General features: G+C 50.7%; 2 protein-coding genes, 1 long non-coding RNA gene and 2 other non-coding genes across 7 annotated transcripts in view; 4 read left to right on the top strand and 1 right to left on the bottom strand.

The window, feature by feature from the left end:
* Window positions 1-294: 294 nt before the first annotated feature.
* LOC131589011 (uncharacterized) lies at window positions 295-2235 on the bottom strand. Its single transcript, XR_009279685.1, has 3 exons — window positions 1964-2235; window positions 1050-1151; window positions 295-834 (listed from the first exon to the last, which is right to left on the bottom strand). It is a non-coding gene; the product is annotated as an uncharacterized LOC131589011 (long non-coding RNA).
* On the top strand, window positions 434-505 carry TRNAC-GCA (transfer RNA cysteine (anticodon GCA)). Its single transcript has one exon. It is a non-coding gene; the product is annotated as a tRNA-Cys (tRNA).
* Window positions 896-967, top strand: TRNAC-GCA (transfer RNA cysteine (anticodon GCA)). Its single transcript has one exon. It is a non-coding gene; the product is annotated as a tRNA-Cys (tRNA).
* Window positions 2236-2286: 51 nt separating the features above from the next.
* CWC25 (CWC25 spliceosome associated protein homolog) lies at window positions 2287-13672 on the top strand. The gene is made up of 10 exons (XM_058858106.1): window positions 2287-2422; window positions 3629-3801; window positions 5158-5391; window positions 7034-7103; window positions 7794-7921; window positions 8124-8193; window positions 9117-9271; window positions 11821-11907; window positions 12268-12429; window positions 13013-13672. Exons 1-10 carry the CDS (start codon window positions 2405-2407, stop codon window positions 13125-13127), a joined length of 1212 nt encoding a protein of 403 aa, XP_058714089.1. The 5' UTR covers window positions 2287-2404; the 3' UTR covers window positions 13128-13672.
* Window positions 13673-14454: 782 nt separating this feature from the next.
* PIP4K2B (phosphatidylinositol-5-phosphate 4-kinase type 2 beta) overlaps window positions 14455-18185 on the top strand; it is a 30238-nt gene continuing 26507 nt past the window's right edge. For 2 of the 3 annotated variants that reach the window (XR_009279657.1, XM_058857843.1), the window contains exon 1: window positions 14455-14687. Coding sequence is in view for 2 of the 3 variants with exons in the window: in XM_058857843.1 (XP_058713826.1) it covers window positions 14508-14687 (180 nt within the window). In the remaining variant the exon portion in view is untranslated. The remainder of the gene's footprint in view (window positions 14688-18185) is intronic. The other variant, XM_058857844.1, reaches the window with a different exon arrangement.

The raw sequence follows: 18185 nt of genomic DNA, 5'->3' as shown, positions 1-18185 counted from the left end.
TGACTATGGGACAACTTCAGGGCTTGTGTTGTGAACCCTTCACTGCTTTCCTTGGAGTGACTTTCTGCCTCAATTCCATTTCTTCCCACTTTCCTCCTCAATTCCATTTCCTCCCAATTTCCTCCTCAATTCCATTTCTTCCCACTTTCCTCCTCAATTCCATTTCCTCCCAATTTCCTCCTCAATTCCATTTCCTCCCACTTTCCTCCTCAATTCCATTTCCTCCCACTTTCCTCCTCAATTCCATTTCCTCCCAATTTCCTCCTCAATTCCATTTTCTCCCAATTTCCTCATTTTCACACTGAACTGCTGGAGTTTCCCACCTTTTCCCAGGCACAGGAGGGGCAGAGGGAGGTGTGGCTGAATGGAATCCAGGACAGAAAGGCTCCTGACTTGCCCAGGAAATGTTTTTAATTGTCCTTTTGTGCCCCATGGGGGTATAGCTCAGTGGGAGAGCATTTGACTGCAGATCAAGAGGTCCCTGGTTCAACTCCAGGTGCCCCCTTTCCTTTTTTCCCCCTTTTTCCACCTTCTTTTTGCCCAAATCTTCCACAGAACAAAACCCCGTGGAGAGCTCTTGACCCGGTTCTGTACGTTCCGTGCAGGTTCTGAGCTGCAGCATCCAAGGAATCCCGGATTGTTGGGAAGTGCAGGGGTTGTGCTCTGTGTGAGAGCCCCTCACTGCCTCTGGGTGCTTTTCTCTCGTTTCCAACTCCCTGCAGGCACCAGATCTCCCAGAATTTCCCCTGGTTTCCATCGTTTATCCCGTTTCTCCACGTCCAGCCCGTGGCAGGTGCCTTCTTGAGGTGGGTGTTGAGGGAAGGAATCCAATCCCTGGAGCAGAAAGCTCTTTTGTTTTCCCAATAAAAGTTAGATTTTAAGTGTCCCAGGCACAGGGGGTATAGCTCAGCGGGAGAGCATTTGACTGCAGATCAAGAGGTCCCTGGTTCAACTCCAGGTGCCCCCTCTCTTTTCCTCTTTTCCTGCTTTTTCACCCTTTATTTCCTCCACAAATTCCTCACACACAGAGCGTGGAAAGCCTTTCTTACCCCTCTGAGCTTTTGGGAATCACTTGGTGATCTTTAGCCAAGCCTTTGCCACGCTGCCCTCTGCTCTCCTCACAAACTCTGTGGCTGCCTCTCGAGTTTTTCCTGTTGGAGTAATAACCTTAATTTAAACATGAATTAATTATGTGTATAATGCGCTTCTGGAAGTCACAAGGAGCCGCGCTGAGCTGTCCCCCCCGGGCTCTGAGGTCCCCGCTCCGGTTGGGTGGCTGCGGTGACACAGGTCAGTATGTGGGTAGCCGCGGGGCTCGAACTCGTGACCCGCGGCCCCGCAGGCGGCAGCGCTGCCCCTGAGCCACGCCCCGGGCGCGGGGCTGGGGGGGGGCGCGGGGGGCCCGCGGGGAGGTGGCGCGGGGGCAGCGCCGCGGGCTGGGGAGCGCGAGGTCAAGGGTTCGAACCCCGCCCCCTCCACCGGGAACAACCCGAGAGATCACCGGGGATAAACCCAGAGATCACCGGGGCTAACCCAGGAGATCACCGGGGATAAACCCAGGAGATCACCGGGGATAAACCCAGGAGATCACCGGGGATAAACCCAGAGATCACCGGGGCTAACCCAGGAGATCACCGGGGCTAACCCAGGAGATCACCGGGGATAACCCAGGAGATCACCGGGGATAACCCGAGAGATCACCGGGGATAAACCCAGGAGATCACCGGGGCCAGCCCGAGAGGTTCGCCAGCTCTGACCCCCCCCCAGCACAGCCCAGCACAGACTGGGAGGTGCCAGGCTCTGAGCCATCCCGGGCACGGCCGGAGGTGACAGAACCGCCCGGGCCGTGTCCCTGAGGTCCCTTTGGCCCCGCAGGCCCGAGCCGGCGGCGCTCCCGTCCCCTGCGGTGAGCACAGCCCGACAGACTCGTCCCGTGGCTTCAGCTGCTTCTGCAATTACTCACTTCATCATTTCCAGGCGTTTCTTTGGGATTGCTGCAGCCAACCTCGTTTGAAACAAGCTCAGATCTTGTCTTAATTCCCTGGAAGTGGCCAAGGACCGGGTCTGGAGCAACCTGGGATAGTGGGAGGTGTCCCTGACCATGGCAAGGGGTGGGAATGGAGAGTTTTGGGGTCCCTTCCCAACCGAATCATTTTGGATTCCATGAACGGAATGAAAACACCCCCTCAGGCCCGCTACTGAGGAGCCTCCCCGCTGCTTTTCCCTCCCTCCTCCTCCCGCACCGCCCCTACTGCGCGCAGCCATCTTCCCCACCGCCTCAGCGGCGCGCCGGAAGTGACGCACGAGGGCGGGAACGACGCTCGGCTACTCAAGCGGCGGCGCGCGGTGATGACGTATTTCCTGCTCCGGTAGCAGCGGCGGACGCGCTCGCCCGGCGGCTGCGATGGGGGGGGGAGACCTGGTGAGGGGAACGGGAGGAGAGAGGGGAACGGGGGAGAGAGGGGGGAACGGGGGAGGGTGAGAGGGGAACGGGAGGAGAGAGGGGAACGGGGGGGATGAGAGGGGAACGGGAGGAGAGAGGGGAACGGGAGGAGAGAGGGGAACGGGGGAGAGAGAGGGGAACCGGGGGAGAGAGGGGAACGGGGGGGATGAGAGGGGAACGGGAGGGGAGAGGGGAACGGGGGGAAGCTGAGAGGGGAACGGGGGAGCTTGAAGGGAGACGCGGGGACTGAGGGGGAACCGTGAGGGGCTGAGAGGGGAATGAGGGGAAATGGGCGCGTTGAGAGGGGAACGGAGGGACTGAGAGGGGAACCGGGGACTGAGAGGGGAATGAGAGAACCGGGAGGGCTGAGAGGGGAACCGGGGTGTGAGAGGAGGATGAAGGAACCGAGGGGCTGAAGGGAAACCGGGGACTGAGAGAGGAATGAGGAGTGTGAGGGGGCCCAGAGGGGCTGAGCGGGACCGGGAGGGGATCAGAGGGATCGGGCTGGGGAGGGGAGAGGGGATTGAGGGGAGAAGGGGCTGAGGGGAGAGGGGGCTGAGGGGAGAGGGGGCTGAGGGGGGACTGAGAGGGGTCAGTGGGTGCTGAAGGGGTCTGGGGGGTTCGGAGGGGTCATGGGGGATAAGGGGGGCCGCAGGGCAGGGATGGGCGGCTTCACCGGGGCCAGCGGGAGCCGCGGCTCCGTTCTCCAGGCCTGGATCCCGGTGGTGGTGGGCTGGGCCCGGTGCCCATCCCGGTGCCCATCCTGGTGCCGATCCCGGCGCCAATCCTGGCCCTGATCCCGGTACCAATCCCGGTGCCGATCCTGGTGCCCATCCTGGTGCCGATCTCGGTGCCAGTCCTGGCCCTGATCCCGGTGCCAATCCCGGTGCCCATCCTGGTGCTGATCCTGGTACCAATCCCGGTGCTGATCCCAGGGCCGATCCTGGCCCTGATCCTGGTGCCGATCCCGGTGCCGATCCCGGTGCTGATCCCGGTGCCCATCCCGGTACCGATCCCGGTATTGATCCCGGTACCAATCCCGGTGCTGATCCCGGCGCTGATCCCGGCGCTGATCCCGGCGCTGATCCCGGCCCTGATCCTGGTGCTGATCCCGGCCCTGATCCCGGCGCTGATCCCGGTGCTGATCCCGGCCCTGATCCCGGTGCTGATCCCCGCTCTCCACAGAACCTGAAGAAGAGCTGGCACCCGCAGACGCTGCGCAATGTGGAGAAGGTGTGGAAGGCGGAGCAGAAGCATGAGGCCGAGAGGAAGAAGATCGAGGAGCTGCAGCGGGAGCTGCAGGAGGAGCGGGCGCGGGAGGAGATGCAGCGCTACGCTGAGGACATGGGCACCGTGAGGTGAGCGGGGACAGCTCAGGGAGCACGGGGACAGTGTGGGGACAGCACAGAGAGCACGGGGACAGCTCAGAGAGCACGGGGACAGTATGGGGACAGCTCAGGGAGCACGGGGACAGTATGGGGACAGCACAGGAAGCATGGGGACAGTATGGGGACAGCTCAGGGAGCTCGGGGACAGTATGGGGACAGCTCAGGGAGCTTGGGGACAGCTCAGGGAGCATGGGGACAGCTCAGAGAGCATGGGAACAGTATGGGGACAGCTCAGGGAGCTCAGGGACAGCTCAGAGAGCATGGGAACAGTATGGGGACAGCTCAGGGAGCTCGGGGACAGCTCAGGGAGCACGGGGACAGTATGGGGACAGCTCAGGGAGCTCGGGGACAGTATGGGGACAGCTCAGGGAGCACGGGGACAGTATGGGGACAGCACAGAGAGCACAGGGACAGCTCAGGGAGCATGGGGACAGCTCGGGGACAGCTCAGGGAGCACGGGGACAGCTCAGGGAGCATGGAGACGGTACGGGGACAGCTCAGGGAGCACGGGGACAGTATGGGGACAGCTCAGGGAGCACGGGGACAGCTCGGGGACAGCTCAGGGAGCACGGGGACAGCTCAGGGAGCACGGGGACAGCACAGAGAGCACAAGGACAGCTCAGAGAGCACGGGGACAGCTCAGGGAGCACAGGGACAGCATGGGGACAGCACGGGGACAGCTCAGAGAGCACGGGGACAGCACGGGGACAGCTCAGGGAGCACAGGGACAGCTCAGGGAGCATGGGGACAGCAGGGTCATGTCAGAGAGCATGGGGACAGCACGGGGACAGCCAGGCCTGGCTGTGCTCTGGGGCTGGGGTGGTTGGTGCTGCCCGTGCCCCTGGCAGAGCTGTGGGGACAGTGGCTCTGCTGCTTATGGAATGGGTTGGGGTGCAAGGGATATCAAAGGCCAGCCAGTGCCACCCCTGCCCTGGCAGGGACACCTCCCTCTGTCCCAGGCTGCTCCAAACCCCGTCCAGCCTGGCCTTGGGCACTGCTGGGGATCCAGGGGCAGCCACAGCTGCTCTGGGATTTCTGTTCCATCCCCTCCCCTCCTTCCCAGGGAGGAATTCCTTCCCAAAATGCCATCCCTGTGTCAATTCAATCCCATTCCCCTTGTGCTGTCACTCCATCCCTCGTCCCTCTCCAGCTCTCCTGAGCCCCAGTCAGGCACTGAAACGCTCCAGCCACGTCACCCCAAAGCTTCTCCAGGCTGAGCAATCCCAACCCTCCCAGCAGAGGATCCCCATCCCTCTGATCCCTTGGGATCAGCTCCCACAGCCCCCAGCCGAGTTCCAGGATAACTCCGGTTGTTTTCTGCGGCAGGAAGCGCGAGGAGAAGCTGGAGTGGATGTACCAGGGCCCCGGGGGGATGGTGAACAGGGACGAGTACCTGCTGGGCCGCCCCGTGGATAAATTCATCCTGGACAAGGTCGGGGACAGGGACGGCGCCTCGGGGGACTCGGGGCTGCTGCCAGGATCCATCTTCGCCAGGGCTGGGGCCAGCTCCGTGCTGGACATGGCCACCAAAATCCGCGAGGATCCGCTCTTCATGATCAGGTGGGACACGAGGGGAGGGGCAGGGTGTGCTTGGTTGTGTTAATAACATAAAATAATTATAAATAAATAGTTTAGATGTAATTAAATGAATTATAGATGTAATTAGGTGTTTTCTGTGTAATTAATGTGTATTAAAAGGGTACAATATGAATGTGGGTGGTGTGTAATATTAATAATAGTAATTATAATATATAGTAATACATATTATAATTAATATTAATAATAGCAAATATAACATATAATAATACATATAATAATTAATATTAATAATAGTACTTATAATATATAGTAATACATATTAAAATTAATATTTATAATAGTAATTATGATTTATAGTAAACATATTATAATTAATATTAATAATAGTAATTATAATATATAATAATACATATTATAATTAATATTAATAATAGCAAATATATAATAGTACATATAATTAATATTAATAATAGTAATTATAATATATAGTAAACATATTATAATTAATATTAATAGTAGTAATTGTAATATATAATAATACATATTATAATCACTATTAACAATAGTAATTATAATATATAGTAATATATTATAATTAATATTAATAATATTAATTATAATATATAATACCTATTGTAATTAATATTGATAATAGTAATTATAGTATATAATAATATATAATACATAATATATAATATATAATAATTGTATAATATAATAATATAAATATATCATTAATTACCAATATATTACTAATATATTATATTAATAATATATTAATATATTATATTAATGATTAATATAATTCCTATTAATAATATACATTAATGTCAGTAATACAATGTATATTCACTATATACATTGTATAATTTATATATCATATATTATGTATAAAATAGATAATCATAATAACTATATATAATATATAATCATTATAACCATATATAATATGGTTATATAGAATTATTATATTATATTATATTATATATAATCACTATATATAAAATATATACTATAGCATTATAATAATATATGTTAATAATATATAAGTATATATGATGCATCATTATAAGAATTAGATAAAAACAATTATAATAATATATTATTTAAATAACTCTATAGAAATTGATTATAGTAATTATATTTTATGTATAGATTAATTTTGATAATAATGTATTATATATAAATTAATTAGAATAACTATATTACATTATATATTGATTATATTGAATACATGAATATATAAATAATAAAAATATAATATGAAAATATATAAATTAATATAAATTTATAATATATAAATATATTAGTATTATAATTATACTGTAGTGGGTAATTTGTTCTTTCATTATTAATTTATATTTTGTAATATATAATGATTTGCATAATGTGTTATAACATAACACATTATATATTTTATAATATATTAGTTATACATTATATATAGTTAATATAATTAAATATTTATAATATTATAATTATATATAACAATGTAATGTAATATATAATAATATATATAGTATTATAATATATAATTATAATATTATAAATAATATTTATAATATTTACTGACATTACTTTAACCAAATTTTAATGAAACAAAATTAAAAGTTTAGCAAGGGACAAACCATTACCAGCATCGTCTTTTTATTTCTTGCTTTAGGAAGAAGGAGGAGGAAAAGAAAAGAGAAGTTTTGAACAATCCAGTGAAAATGAAGAAAATCAAAGCCTTGGTAGGTGTGAGCAAAAATCTGAATTTTGATTGTTCAGGATGAGGAGCTGAGCTCTGTTTGCTCCTTAAAATCCTCAATTTTGAGAGAAAATCTCGTTAAACCCGATTTTCTGCCTTTAAATTTATAGGTACATCTTTATAAAGAGATTTCTCTGCAAAGGGAAATTCATCAATTTATAAATATTTAATTCAAAATGAAGTTAAATTTTCAAATTAATTAATTGAAATTTTTAAGTTAATTGAAATTTTTAAGTTAAGTGAAATTTTTAATTTAAAAATCAATTTATAAATTTTCAATTTATAAATGTTTATCATTTTTATAAATATCTTCACATTTTTCTTTTTTTTTTTTTTTGGAAAGATTTTTTTTGTACCCAGAGCACAAAAATCAGAATTTTGATTGTTCAGGACGAGGAGCTGAGCTCTGTTTGCTCCTTAAACTCCTCAATTTTGAGAGAAAATCTTGTTAAATTATATTTTCTGTTCTTAAATTTAGAAATGGCTGTACATTTTTATAAAGAGATTTCTCTGCAGAGACATTTTTTACACCTTTAAACAGGAAAAAATCTGGTTTTTTTTGTTTTCTGTTCCTTGTAAAGATTTCTTTGGCTGGAGTTTCATGCCAGGAGCTTTTCCACAGGGAATTCTGTTTTTTTTCCCCGGGATTCTGAGGGAATTTTTGTCTTTGCAGCTGCAGAACAGTTTGGATAAAAAGGAGAGGAAGAGGAAGAAGGAGAAGAAGAAGAAGCACAAGAAGCACCGGCGGCGCAGCTCCAGCAGCGACAGCTCCAGCTCTGAGGAGGAGAAAGGCAGAAATAAGTGAGTTTTACATTTTTCTGGCAAAAAAAAAAACACCTCTGAGCTTTGTCTTTCTAATTAATTTTAATTAATTGTATTTAATTTAATTAAATGTTTCATTAAACTTGTTGCTTTGTTGGTTTTGCATCGTTAACATGTGATAAAAAAATGGATTTATTCTCACAATTCATCTGCTTCAAAAGGATTTTATTTTTCTTTTTAGGTCGCAGAAAAGAGTGGAGAATTCCTCCTGGAAGGCTGCTCCTTCCAAAATCCCGGGATACGGCTTGCAGGTACACCCAGAGACAGGGAAAAGCAGGAATTTGGGAATTGCTGGGACAGGATAATGAGTGGGGCATAATTTAATAAATTTTAGATTCAATTTGGAGCCATTTGAGCCTTGAAATTCAAATTATTCAGAGCTCAGCCGGAATTCTGCTTGGGATTTGGCATGAGGCTTGTTCAGCTGCTCCTTGTTATCCATGGAATCATGGAATGGATGGGAAGGGACATCAAACCCATCCCTGTTATCCATGGAATCATGGAATGGGTGGGAAGGGACATCAAACCCATCCCTGTTATCCATGGAATGGGTGGGAATGGGCATCAAACCCATCCCTGTTATCCATGGAATGGGTGGGAATGGACATCAAACCCATCCCTGTTATCCATGGAATGGGTGGGAATGGACATCAAACCCATCCCTGTTATCCATGGAATTGTGGAATGGGTGGGAATGGACATCAAACCCATCCCTGTTATCCATGGAATTATGGAATGGATGGAAAGGGACATCAAACCCATCCTTGTTATCCATGGAATGGGTGGGAATGGGTGGGAATGGACATCAAACCCATCCCTGTTATCCATGGAATGGGTGGGAATGGACATCAAACCCATCCCTGTTATCCATGGAATTGTGGAATGGGTGGGGACATCAAACCCCATCCTTGTTATCCATGGAATTGTGGAATGGATGGGAAGGGACATCAAACCCATCCCTGTTATCCATGGAATGATGGAATGGATGGGGACATGAAACCCCATCCCTGTTATCCATGGAATGGATGGGAAGGGACATCAAACCCATGCAGTGCCACCTCCCGCTGTCCCAGGCTGCTCCAGCCTGTCCTGAGCCCCTCCCAGGGATCCAGGAGCAGCCTGGAATTGCATTCCAGGGAGGAATTCCCTGCTCCCATTCCCCTCTGGATTGCAGGTGAGGGATCCCGAGCCGAGCCGGCGCTCCCGGAGCTCCCCGTGCCAGGAGCGGCCCCGGCAGCGCTCCCGGAGCTCATCCCGCTCTCCCCAGAGCCATTCCAGCAGGAGGAACCCAGCCAGGAGCTCGGGATCACCCTGCAGGCACAGCAAACAGTGAGTGCAATTCCCTGGAATTAAATAAATCTGGAATTAAATAATTTAATAAATTAAATTAAATAAATCCCTGTTATCCCACCTCACACATCCCTGCCCTGCAAACACAGCAAACAGTGAGTGCAATTCCCTGGAATCCCATCCCTGTTATCCCACATCCCTGCCCTGCAGGCACAGCAAACAGTGAAATTCCCTGGAATCCCATCCCTGTTATCCCATCTCCCACATCCCTGCCCTGCAAACACTGAGTGCAATTCCCTGGAATCCCATCCCTGTTATCCCATCTCCCACATCCCTGCCCTGCAAACACTGAGTGCAATTCCCTGGAATCCCATCCCCGTTATCCCATCTCACACATCCCTGCCCTGCAAACACAGCAAACAGTGAAATTCCCTGGAATCCCATCCCTGTTATCCCATCTCCCACATCCCTGCCCTGCACCTCTCTCCCATGAAATCCCAATTTTTATTTGGGAACACCCTTGAGGTGTTGATGGTCACTGGGGTTTGCCCAGTTCTCTTCAAATTGATCGTTCAGAGCTAATTAAATTAAGTTTAAATTGTCTTTAGTTCAATTATTTTTGAAATAATTAAAATTATTTAAATTTAATTTTAATTATTTTATTTTAATTTAATTTATTTTAATGTCATTTATTTTCATTTAATTCATTTTAATTTTATTTAATTAATTAAATTTATTTAATTTATTTAATTTATTAATTATTCAATTAATTTAATTTATTTTAAATTATTTTAAAATATAATAATTTTAAAATATTAAATTTATTTATATTAAATTAATATTTTAATATTTAATAATAAATATTTTAATTTTATTTAATAATAAATATTTAATAATTATTTAAATAAAATTAAATATATTAATTTTTAATTAATATATAAATATATACATTTATATATTACTATATTGATTTATATATTAATTAATATATAAATATATTAATTTTTAATTAATTAATTAAAATTATAGATGAAATTATTTTAAAAATCAGGTATTTGTTGGTTGGTCCCAGTTCTCTTCAAACTGATTATTCAGAGCTGTTAAATTATCTTTATATAATACAGCTAAAATGATAAAAAAATTGTTTGCTGATGAATTTTATTTTTTTTTAAAATGAATTAAATAAATTAAATTTTTGTTATTAATTTTTATGAATGCTCCCCAGGTGGATTTTGGTGCTCCCCAGGTGGATTTTGGTGCTCCCCAGGGGGATTTTGGTGCTCCCCAGGTGGATTTTGGTGCTCACCAGGCTGATTTTGGTGCTCACCAGGTGGATTTTGGTGCTAAGGAGAGGGATTTTGGTGCTCACCAGGTGGATTTTGGTGCTCACCAGGCTGATTTTGGTGCTCCCCAGGTGGATTTTGGTACTCACCAGGCTGATTTTGGTGCTCACCAGGTGGATTTTGGTGCTAAGGAGAGGGATTTTGGTGCTCACCAGGTGGATTTTGGTGCTCACCAGGCTGATTTTGGTGCTCCCCAGGTGGATTTTGGTGCTCACCAGGCTGATTTTGGTGCTCACCAGGCTGATTTTGGTGCTCACCAGGTGGATTTTGGTGCTAACCAGGCTGATTTTGGTGCTCACCAGGTGGATTTTGGTGCTCCCCAGGGGGATTTTGGTGCTCCCCAGGTGGATTTTGGTGCTAACCAGGGGGATTTTGGTGCTAAGGAGTGGGATTTTGGTGCTCACCAGGCTGATTTTGGTGCTCACCAGGCTGATTTTGGTGCTCACCAGGCTGATTTTGGTGCTCCCCAGGTGGATTTTGTTGCTCCCCAGGCAGATTTTGGTGCTCACCAGGTGGATTTTGGTGCTAAGGAGTGGGATTTTGGTGCTCCCCAGGCGGATTTTGGTGCTCCCCAGGCTGATTTTGGTGCTCACCAGGCTGATTTTGGTGCTCCCCAGGCTGATTTTGGTGTTCACCAGGCTGATTTTGGTGCTCCCCAGGCGGATTTTGGTGCTCCCCAGGCTGATTTTGGTGCTCCCCAGGTGGATTTTGGTGCTCCCCAGGTGGATTTTGGTGCTCCCCAGGTGGATTTTGGTGCTCCCCAGGTGGATTTTGGTGCTCACCAGGCGGATTTTGGTGCTCCCCAGGTGGATTTTGGTGCTCACCAGGCTGATTTTGGTGTTCACCAGGCTGATTTTGGTGTTCACCAGGCTGATTTTGGTGCTCACCAGGTGGATTTTGGTGCTCCCCAGGTGGATTTTGGTGCTCCCCAGGTGGATTTTGGTGCTCCCCAGGTGGATTTTGGTGCTCCCCAGGTGGATTTTGGTGCTCCCCAGGTGGATTTTGGTGCTCCCCAGGTGGATTTTGGTGCTCCCCAGGTGGATTTTGGTGCTCCCCAGGTGGATTTTGGTGCTCCCCAGGTGGATTTTGGTGCTCCCCAGGTGGATTTTGGTGCTCCCCAGGTGGATTTTGGTGCTCCCCAGGTGGATTTTGGTGCTCCCCAGGTGGATTTTGGTGCTCACCAGGTGGATTTTGGTGCTAACCAGGCGGATTTTGGTGCTCACCAGGTGGATTTTGGTGTTGCAGGCACAGCAGCCGGGAGGAGAAGGGCAGAGCCAGGAGTCCTTCCCCCAAAAAGAGCTTCAGGCGCCAGCAGCCCTCGGGCTACACCAGGTCAGTGTGGCCCTGTCCTGGGGGGACAAACCCCTGGGGACACCTGGGAGCCAGATTTTCCTCTGGAAATTCCTCTGGAATGCTTAAAAAGATTTTAAATATTTTTAAAAACTTAATTTTTAATTTAAATTTAATTTCAAAATGCCCTCCCAAGCTTTGCTGCTTGGCTGCCAAAGATAAAACCTCCCTCATCTGGGGGATTGTGTGAACCATCTTTGGTTGATCTGAACCTTTTCCAACCTGAACAATTCCAAGATCCCAAAGAGTGGAAGGTTTGGGGCTTGGGGTGCTGCTGCTTCACAGAAAAACCTCTCCAAACCTTCACAGAAAAATCTAAAGAGGTGCTTTCCACCCAAACAGGAAGATCTCTCCTGAGGAACTGGAGCGAAAACGGCAGGAAATGATGGAAAATGCCAAGTGGAGGGAGGAGGAGAGAGCCAACAACCTCAGGAAGCACCGCAAGGAGGAGGAGCTGGAGCGGGAGCTGGAGAAACTCGACGCCAGGGATGGGAAATTCTTCCAGTGAGTCTTTTACCACCTCCTCATCCAGGATGGCCTTGGGGTCTGGGATGCTTTAAATCATGGAATTGCACATCTCTCCTGTGGCTTACAGAGCTGGGGACATCTGCTGGTCCCAAATTCTCCCCTCAACCCAAAAAATGCTTCTTGCTAACTGGGAGTCAGCCCCAGGCTGGGCACTGGTGATGTTTTATCACTCTGGGAGTGGTTTTTATGCAGATGTTTAGAAATTCTCTGGGTTTTGGAGCTTGCAGCAGTCCCTGTGAGTCTGTGGTTGACAATAAAACCTGTGGGAATTTATAATTTGATCCCTGGGAGCACAAAAATCACAGAACCATGGAATGGTTTGGGTGGGAAAGGACCTTAAATCCCATCCAGTGCCACAGCAGGGCCACCTCCCACTGTCCAGCCTGGCTTGAGGACACTTCAGGGATCCAGGGGCAGCCACAGCTGCTCTGGGAATCCCATCCCAGCCCTTCCCCAGCCTCCCAGGAAGGAATTCCATCCCAACATCCACTCTCCAATCCAAACCTGCTCTCTGTCAGTCCCAGAATTGTGATTTCTCTCTCTGCTCCCCTTCCTGCAGCCGTTTGAAGCTGGAGAGCGCCTCCACCTCCAGCCTGGAGGATCGGGTCAAGCGCAACATCCACTCCCTGCAGAGGACTCCTGCTGCCTTGGAAAAGAACTTTATGCAGAGGTGAAAGCTCTGTGAGCTCAGTGGACATTTGTTCCCAGAGGTGAGAGCTCTCCAGGAACCATCCCAGCTCCCGGAGCCGAGCCCTCGCAGCCTTCAGGACTTGGGGCCAGTTTGAGGCCTCGTGAGCTTTTGTGTTCCACTTGTCCTGCCAGAGCTTCTCCTCCTTCCTCTCCCCACCCCAACCGGGGTCACTTTTGTACTTTATTCCCAAACTGGGCCGGCTGCTCGCTGCTTCCCCAAGGAAATCTGGTTTTGTTAATCCTTAAAATCCAGAGCAGAACCGATCCACAGACAGTAATTCCATGGGGTTTGGCACCGTTGGCATCCACACCTCGCCGTGTGGTGTCTGTGGCTGGCGTTTGGTGGCTCACTGATTAATTTCATTGATTTTTGACCCAAAAGAAGCCGTTTCTGAGGCAGAAAAAAGGGAGTGAGCAGAGCGTAGCTGGCACAGCAAATATTTCTCTGGGATTTTTGTAATGTAAGTAATGTGTATATGTACAGCAGTGTAGATTTATTTTGCCTTTTGGATTAAGAAATTTCACTGTCGTTTGTTAAATGTCCTTTGTGGCTCTGAGGGGGGGGGGATGGGAGGGGCAGGGGTGATATCGGCTGTGGGCGGGAAGGGTTGCTGAGGGTTCGGGAGGCTGCGGCAGCCCCTTGTGGGCTGTGTCCGGTCCGCAGGACGCGCCCCGGGCCCGGAGGGGTCCCCGTTGTCCCCCCGAGGGTCCCGGCGGGGTCCCCGCGCAGCCGCGGGCCCTTTAAACGGCGGCGCGTGACGTGTGTAACAGCCCATTCATAATTCCAGCCGCCTCGCTGCTGATTGGTCCGTTCCTGGCGGGGCGTGGCCTTGGCGGGCGCGTCACGCCGATTGGGCGAGACCATCCCCGGGAAGAGGAGGAGGGAACGGGGCTTTTTTCGCTCTGTCTCCTTCTCCATCCGCTTTCCCTGTCCGTTGTTCCCTCTCACAGCCCAGTGCTCGCCGCGGCTCTCCCCGCGCTGCCGCGGCCCGAGCCGGAGCTCTCCCGCCGGCAGCGCCCGCGGCTCCCCCCGCTCGGGCGGGACATGGCACCTCCCGCTCCCCACCCCCTCAGCCCGCCGCCATCTTGGCGCCTCCTCGGCGCGGGGCCGGAGCGGGCTCGGCCGGCCGCGGCGGAGCGAACCACCGCGGGGGCGGCCGGGGGGGGGGGGCGGGGACCGAACCACCGCGGCAGCCGCGGGGGGGGGGTGGGGAGCAGGGCCGGCGAGGGGGAAGCTTAACGGGCCGGGGCTGCCGGGGCCGGGCGGTACCACTGCGGGAGGGGGGGGGGGGCGAGCCGGGCCGGGCGGAACCATGCGGAGGCGCTGGTAGGGGGGCGCGGGGAGGGGGTCGGTCGGGTCCGCCATGGCCGCGAACTGCGCGGGGGCCGCGGGGACGGCGGCGGGAGCCGTGGCCGCGGTGGGCTCGGCCCTCAGCGCCAGCAAGACCAAGACCAAGAAGAAACACTTCGTGTGCCAGAAGGTGAAGCTGTTCCGGGCCTCGGAGCCGCTGCTCAGCGTCCTTATGTGGGGGGCGAACCACACGGTGAGAGCGGGCGGCGCGGGCCCCCACCCCACCCCAAACCCCCGCCCCTCAGAGCCGGGAGCGGCGCCTCAGTCCCCCCGGGAGCGGGGCCTCGTCCCCTTCAGTCCCCTCCTCGTCCCCCTCAGCCCCCTCAGCCCCGGCCCTGCCCCTCAGCAGTGCCCGACCCCCTCAGATCGCTCCCTCGGCTCCCCCTCAGGCTGGGCCTTTCCCCTCCCTCCCTCCCCGCTCAATCCCAGCCTTCCCTCGCCGGCCATCCCATCCCTGCTTCGGGGCTCTGATCCCTCTCCGCTGCCTCCATCGCCCCAGGCAGCCGCAGGTCGGGCTGTCCCCGTGTCCCCACACCCCCGGCACCTTTTCCCGGCATCGGGCAGGGATCCTGATGCTTTCTGGGGTGATGTCGCCGTGGCACAATCCCCGCTCTGGCTCTGGGGGAGCCCTGAGGATGCGGATTTGGGACCCCCAGCCCTGTCCCCTGTGGCATCCCCGCGTTTCCAGGCGGGACTGTCCCTCTGGCTGTCCAGGGAGGGATTCCCCGTGTCACAGCCCGGAGGGGACAGGGCTGTGCCTCCCTTGCTCAGTGTGTCTCCCATCTCCATCCCCCAGAAATGAAGCCTTTGGCCCCGGGTTTGTCCCCTTGGATTGCAGGACTCGGGCCGTGCGTGTCCTCCTGGCCTCAGTTCCTCTGGGAGCAGGCTGTGAGAGGGTCCCTTGGGAATGTCTGTGATGGCTCAGCTCTGATCCTCCTCCTTTGCTAATTCCTGAGGCCATCCCTGTGTTTGCTCTGGAAATTTCTGCTCGGTTTATGATGGCAGGCACGAGGATTGATCCTCAGATGTGGGTGCTGGGTGCTGTTCTTGGTGCCCAAAGAACCCAGAAGCCTCATCCCTTCCTCAATTAATCCACTTTTAGTGCTCAGACACACCTATTTCTCCAGTGGATTAATGGACATTTCCTAGAGAGTGAAAGGGATTCGGGCTCATTTCTTTTTTTCCAAAACAAAAACACACCAAGAATTTATTTTTTTTAGGAAAAAAAATCCTCCTTACATTCCTGGCCTGACTGGCTGGAGTGAAAGCTTCCAAATGTGGTTCAGCACCGTGCTGGCTTGGAGGCAAAGGATGTTCCAAGTGCTGCCAGCCTTGCCCAGGAAGCAGGATAATGAGTTTAATCAGCCTTTGATCAGTGGTGCCATTAGCAGCCCTGAAGAAATGGAAATTGTGGGATTTTTCCGAGTTTCATTCCAGGCCTCATAGGGACGCTTGTTGCTTGCTGGCAATTGGCCTTTTTTTGGGGGTTTTGTGGGGTTTTTTTTTGGTGTTTTTCTTTGTTGTAGCTGTCTGGGCAGTAGGAGCCTGGCAGGAATTTGAGGCCCTGGATCAGGATAGAGTAACTTTGGGAGCACTTGGCTGTGAGATATTTGGGCAAAGGGAGGAAGGCGAGCTGACACTAAGCTGGTAATGAGATTATATCGGATGTGTATTAGGAAGAAATTGCTGCCAGGAAGGAGCTGAGAGGCTGGGAAAGGGGGTGAGAAAAGTTCAGCTGTGACCTCCTGACCTTTGGAAAGGCGTTTAGGATTTCCCAGTAAATCCCTCCACCTCTCTGCCACATTGGGTGAGGCTTTGGTGGCTCCAGGAGCAGCTGCTCCTCCTGGGCTGTGGCTGGGAGGTGATCCCGGTGCCCTGCTTGGGTGGGAATTGGAATTACGTGCCTCCAGCAGATGGCTTTGGAAGTCATTTTGGGAATACCTTTGAGCTTTGTTGGAAATCTTTTGGTGGGGGGGTTGTTTAATGTTTGGCTGCGTTGGACAAGGAGGGATGGGTGAGGAGGCTCTGCTGTTGTCCGTGGAGTTCTGCCCTGGGATCCTTGTGCTGGGAGGAGGGGAAAACTCAGCACAAGCCCGGGGCTGTGCCAGGAAGATCCTGTCAGAATTGTTTGGATCTGGGATGAACTTTTTCACAGACAAATCAAACAAACAACCATTTTGTGCAGCGTGCTGCAGAAATCCCCGTGGGTCCCAGTCTGGAACAGCCTTAAGGAGCCTGCTGAGCACAGGCAGGGCTGGCTCTGGGGAGCATCAGGAGCACCCCAAGAGCAGGAGCTGCTTGCTGGAACACCACTTTGGAACGTTTAAACAGCGGGTCCTGGTGGTCCCAGCCAGGCTTGGGATCGGGATCGGGGTGGGGCCGGTGTGAGCGGGGCCAAACGGGGGTGGAATGACTCAAACAATTTGAATTTTGGACCAGAAACGCCATGGAGGGGAGGGGAGAGCTCGTGTGAAAGTGGAGCCACCGAGGCTCAGGCTCCATTTGCGAGTTCTCTGTCAGACCCTGAATCCAGCAGAGGTGGGGACGGCTCCTGGGGAAGCTTCTCCTGCCGTTGTCATGGCACTGGGAGAGGAGCTGCAGCTCCTGGGGGTTGTGGTGCTCCAGCTCTGCTGCTCCAGGTGTGTTCTCCATGCCCTGCCTGGATCCACGTGCACGGGATGGGAAAGTTGGGATGGTTCTGGAAGGGAGCAGCCGCCTGCCAGGCAGAGAGAGAGAGAGATGAGCACAGTGTTGTGTGATGCTCTGGGAACCATGGAAACGGTTGTAAGGTGCTGCTGATGGCAGGCTCTGGGATCCCAGGGTTTGATCCCAGATTTACAGATCCCAAATTGCCGCTTCCTCAGCTGGAAAAGATTCCAGCAGCTCTGGAAAGCAGGGGGAAGGCACAAACAACCCGTTTTTATGGGAATGGGGCAATCTTTTGGCTGTGTGGATCTTCCCTGAGGCTTCTCCAGAGGCTGAGATTCCTGGCTGGAGCAGCAGCCATCTCCCAGGCCCTCAGGAGTGGTGCCAGCACGGAGCACAGCTCGTTAGTATTCCAGGGAAACGGCGGCGCTGGGAATGGCAGCACGGCGCTCCCCGCTCCACAGCCCTGCCTGCCAGAGCAGCATCTGCCACATTTCAAACGCTCACATCCCAGAAATTGCTCCTGGCACGCTGGGAACAGCCTGGATCTGGCCCTTCCCAGCCCAGGGAAGGTCTAATTGACCTCTGGAGAGAGCAGCATATGGCCACGGCCGTGCCAGCCCCTGGAATGAGCGAGGGCCTGGCTCCCAACCTGCCCAGCCTGAAGCTCCTGTGCAAATCCACCATCCAGGAGCCCTTTTCCCTTCAAATCCACCATCCAGGAGCCCTTTTCCCTTCAAATCCACCATCCAGGAGCCCTTTTCCCTTCAAATCCACCATCCAGGAGCCTTTTCCTCTTCAAATCCACCATCCTGGAGCCCTTTTCCCTTCAAATCCACCATCCAGGAGCCTTTTCCTCTTCAAATCCACATTCCACAAGCCTTTTCCTCTTCAAATCCACGATCCAGGAGCCTTTTCCTCTTCAAATCCACCATCCAGGAGCCTTTTCCCATTCAAATCCATGATCCAGGAACCTTTTCCTGTTCAAATCCACATTCAAGGAGCCTTTTCCTGTTCAAATCCACATTCCACAAGCCTTTTCCCC

This window comes from Poecile atricapillus, chromosome 27 (assembly GCF_030490865.1).
Source record: "Poecile atricapillus isolate bPoeAtr1 chromosome 27, bPoeAtr1.hap1, whole genome shotgun sequence".
Lineage (NCBI taxonomy): Eukaryota > Metazoa > Chordata > Aves > Passeriformes > Paridae > Poecile > Poecile atricapillus.
The sequence above is the reverse complement of the archived record's forward strand: the minus strand, read 5'-3'. Positions and strand labels throughout refer to the sequence as shown.

Coding starts and splice junctions, on each gene's coding strand:
- CWC25 (XM_058858106.1), top strand. Junction 5,392..7,033: donor GATCCGCTCTTCATGATCAG/GTGGGACACGAG, acceptor TTCTTGCTTTAG/GAAGAAGGAGGAGGAAAAGA. Junction 9,272..11,820: donor CCCTGCAGGCACAGCAAACA/GTGAGTGCAATT, acceptor TTGGTGTTGCAG/GCACAGCAGCCGGGAGGAGA.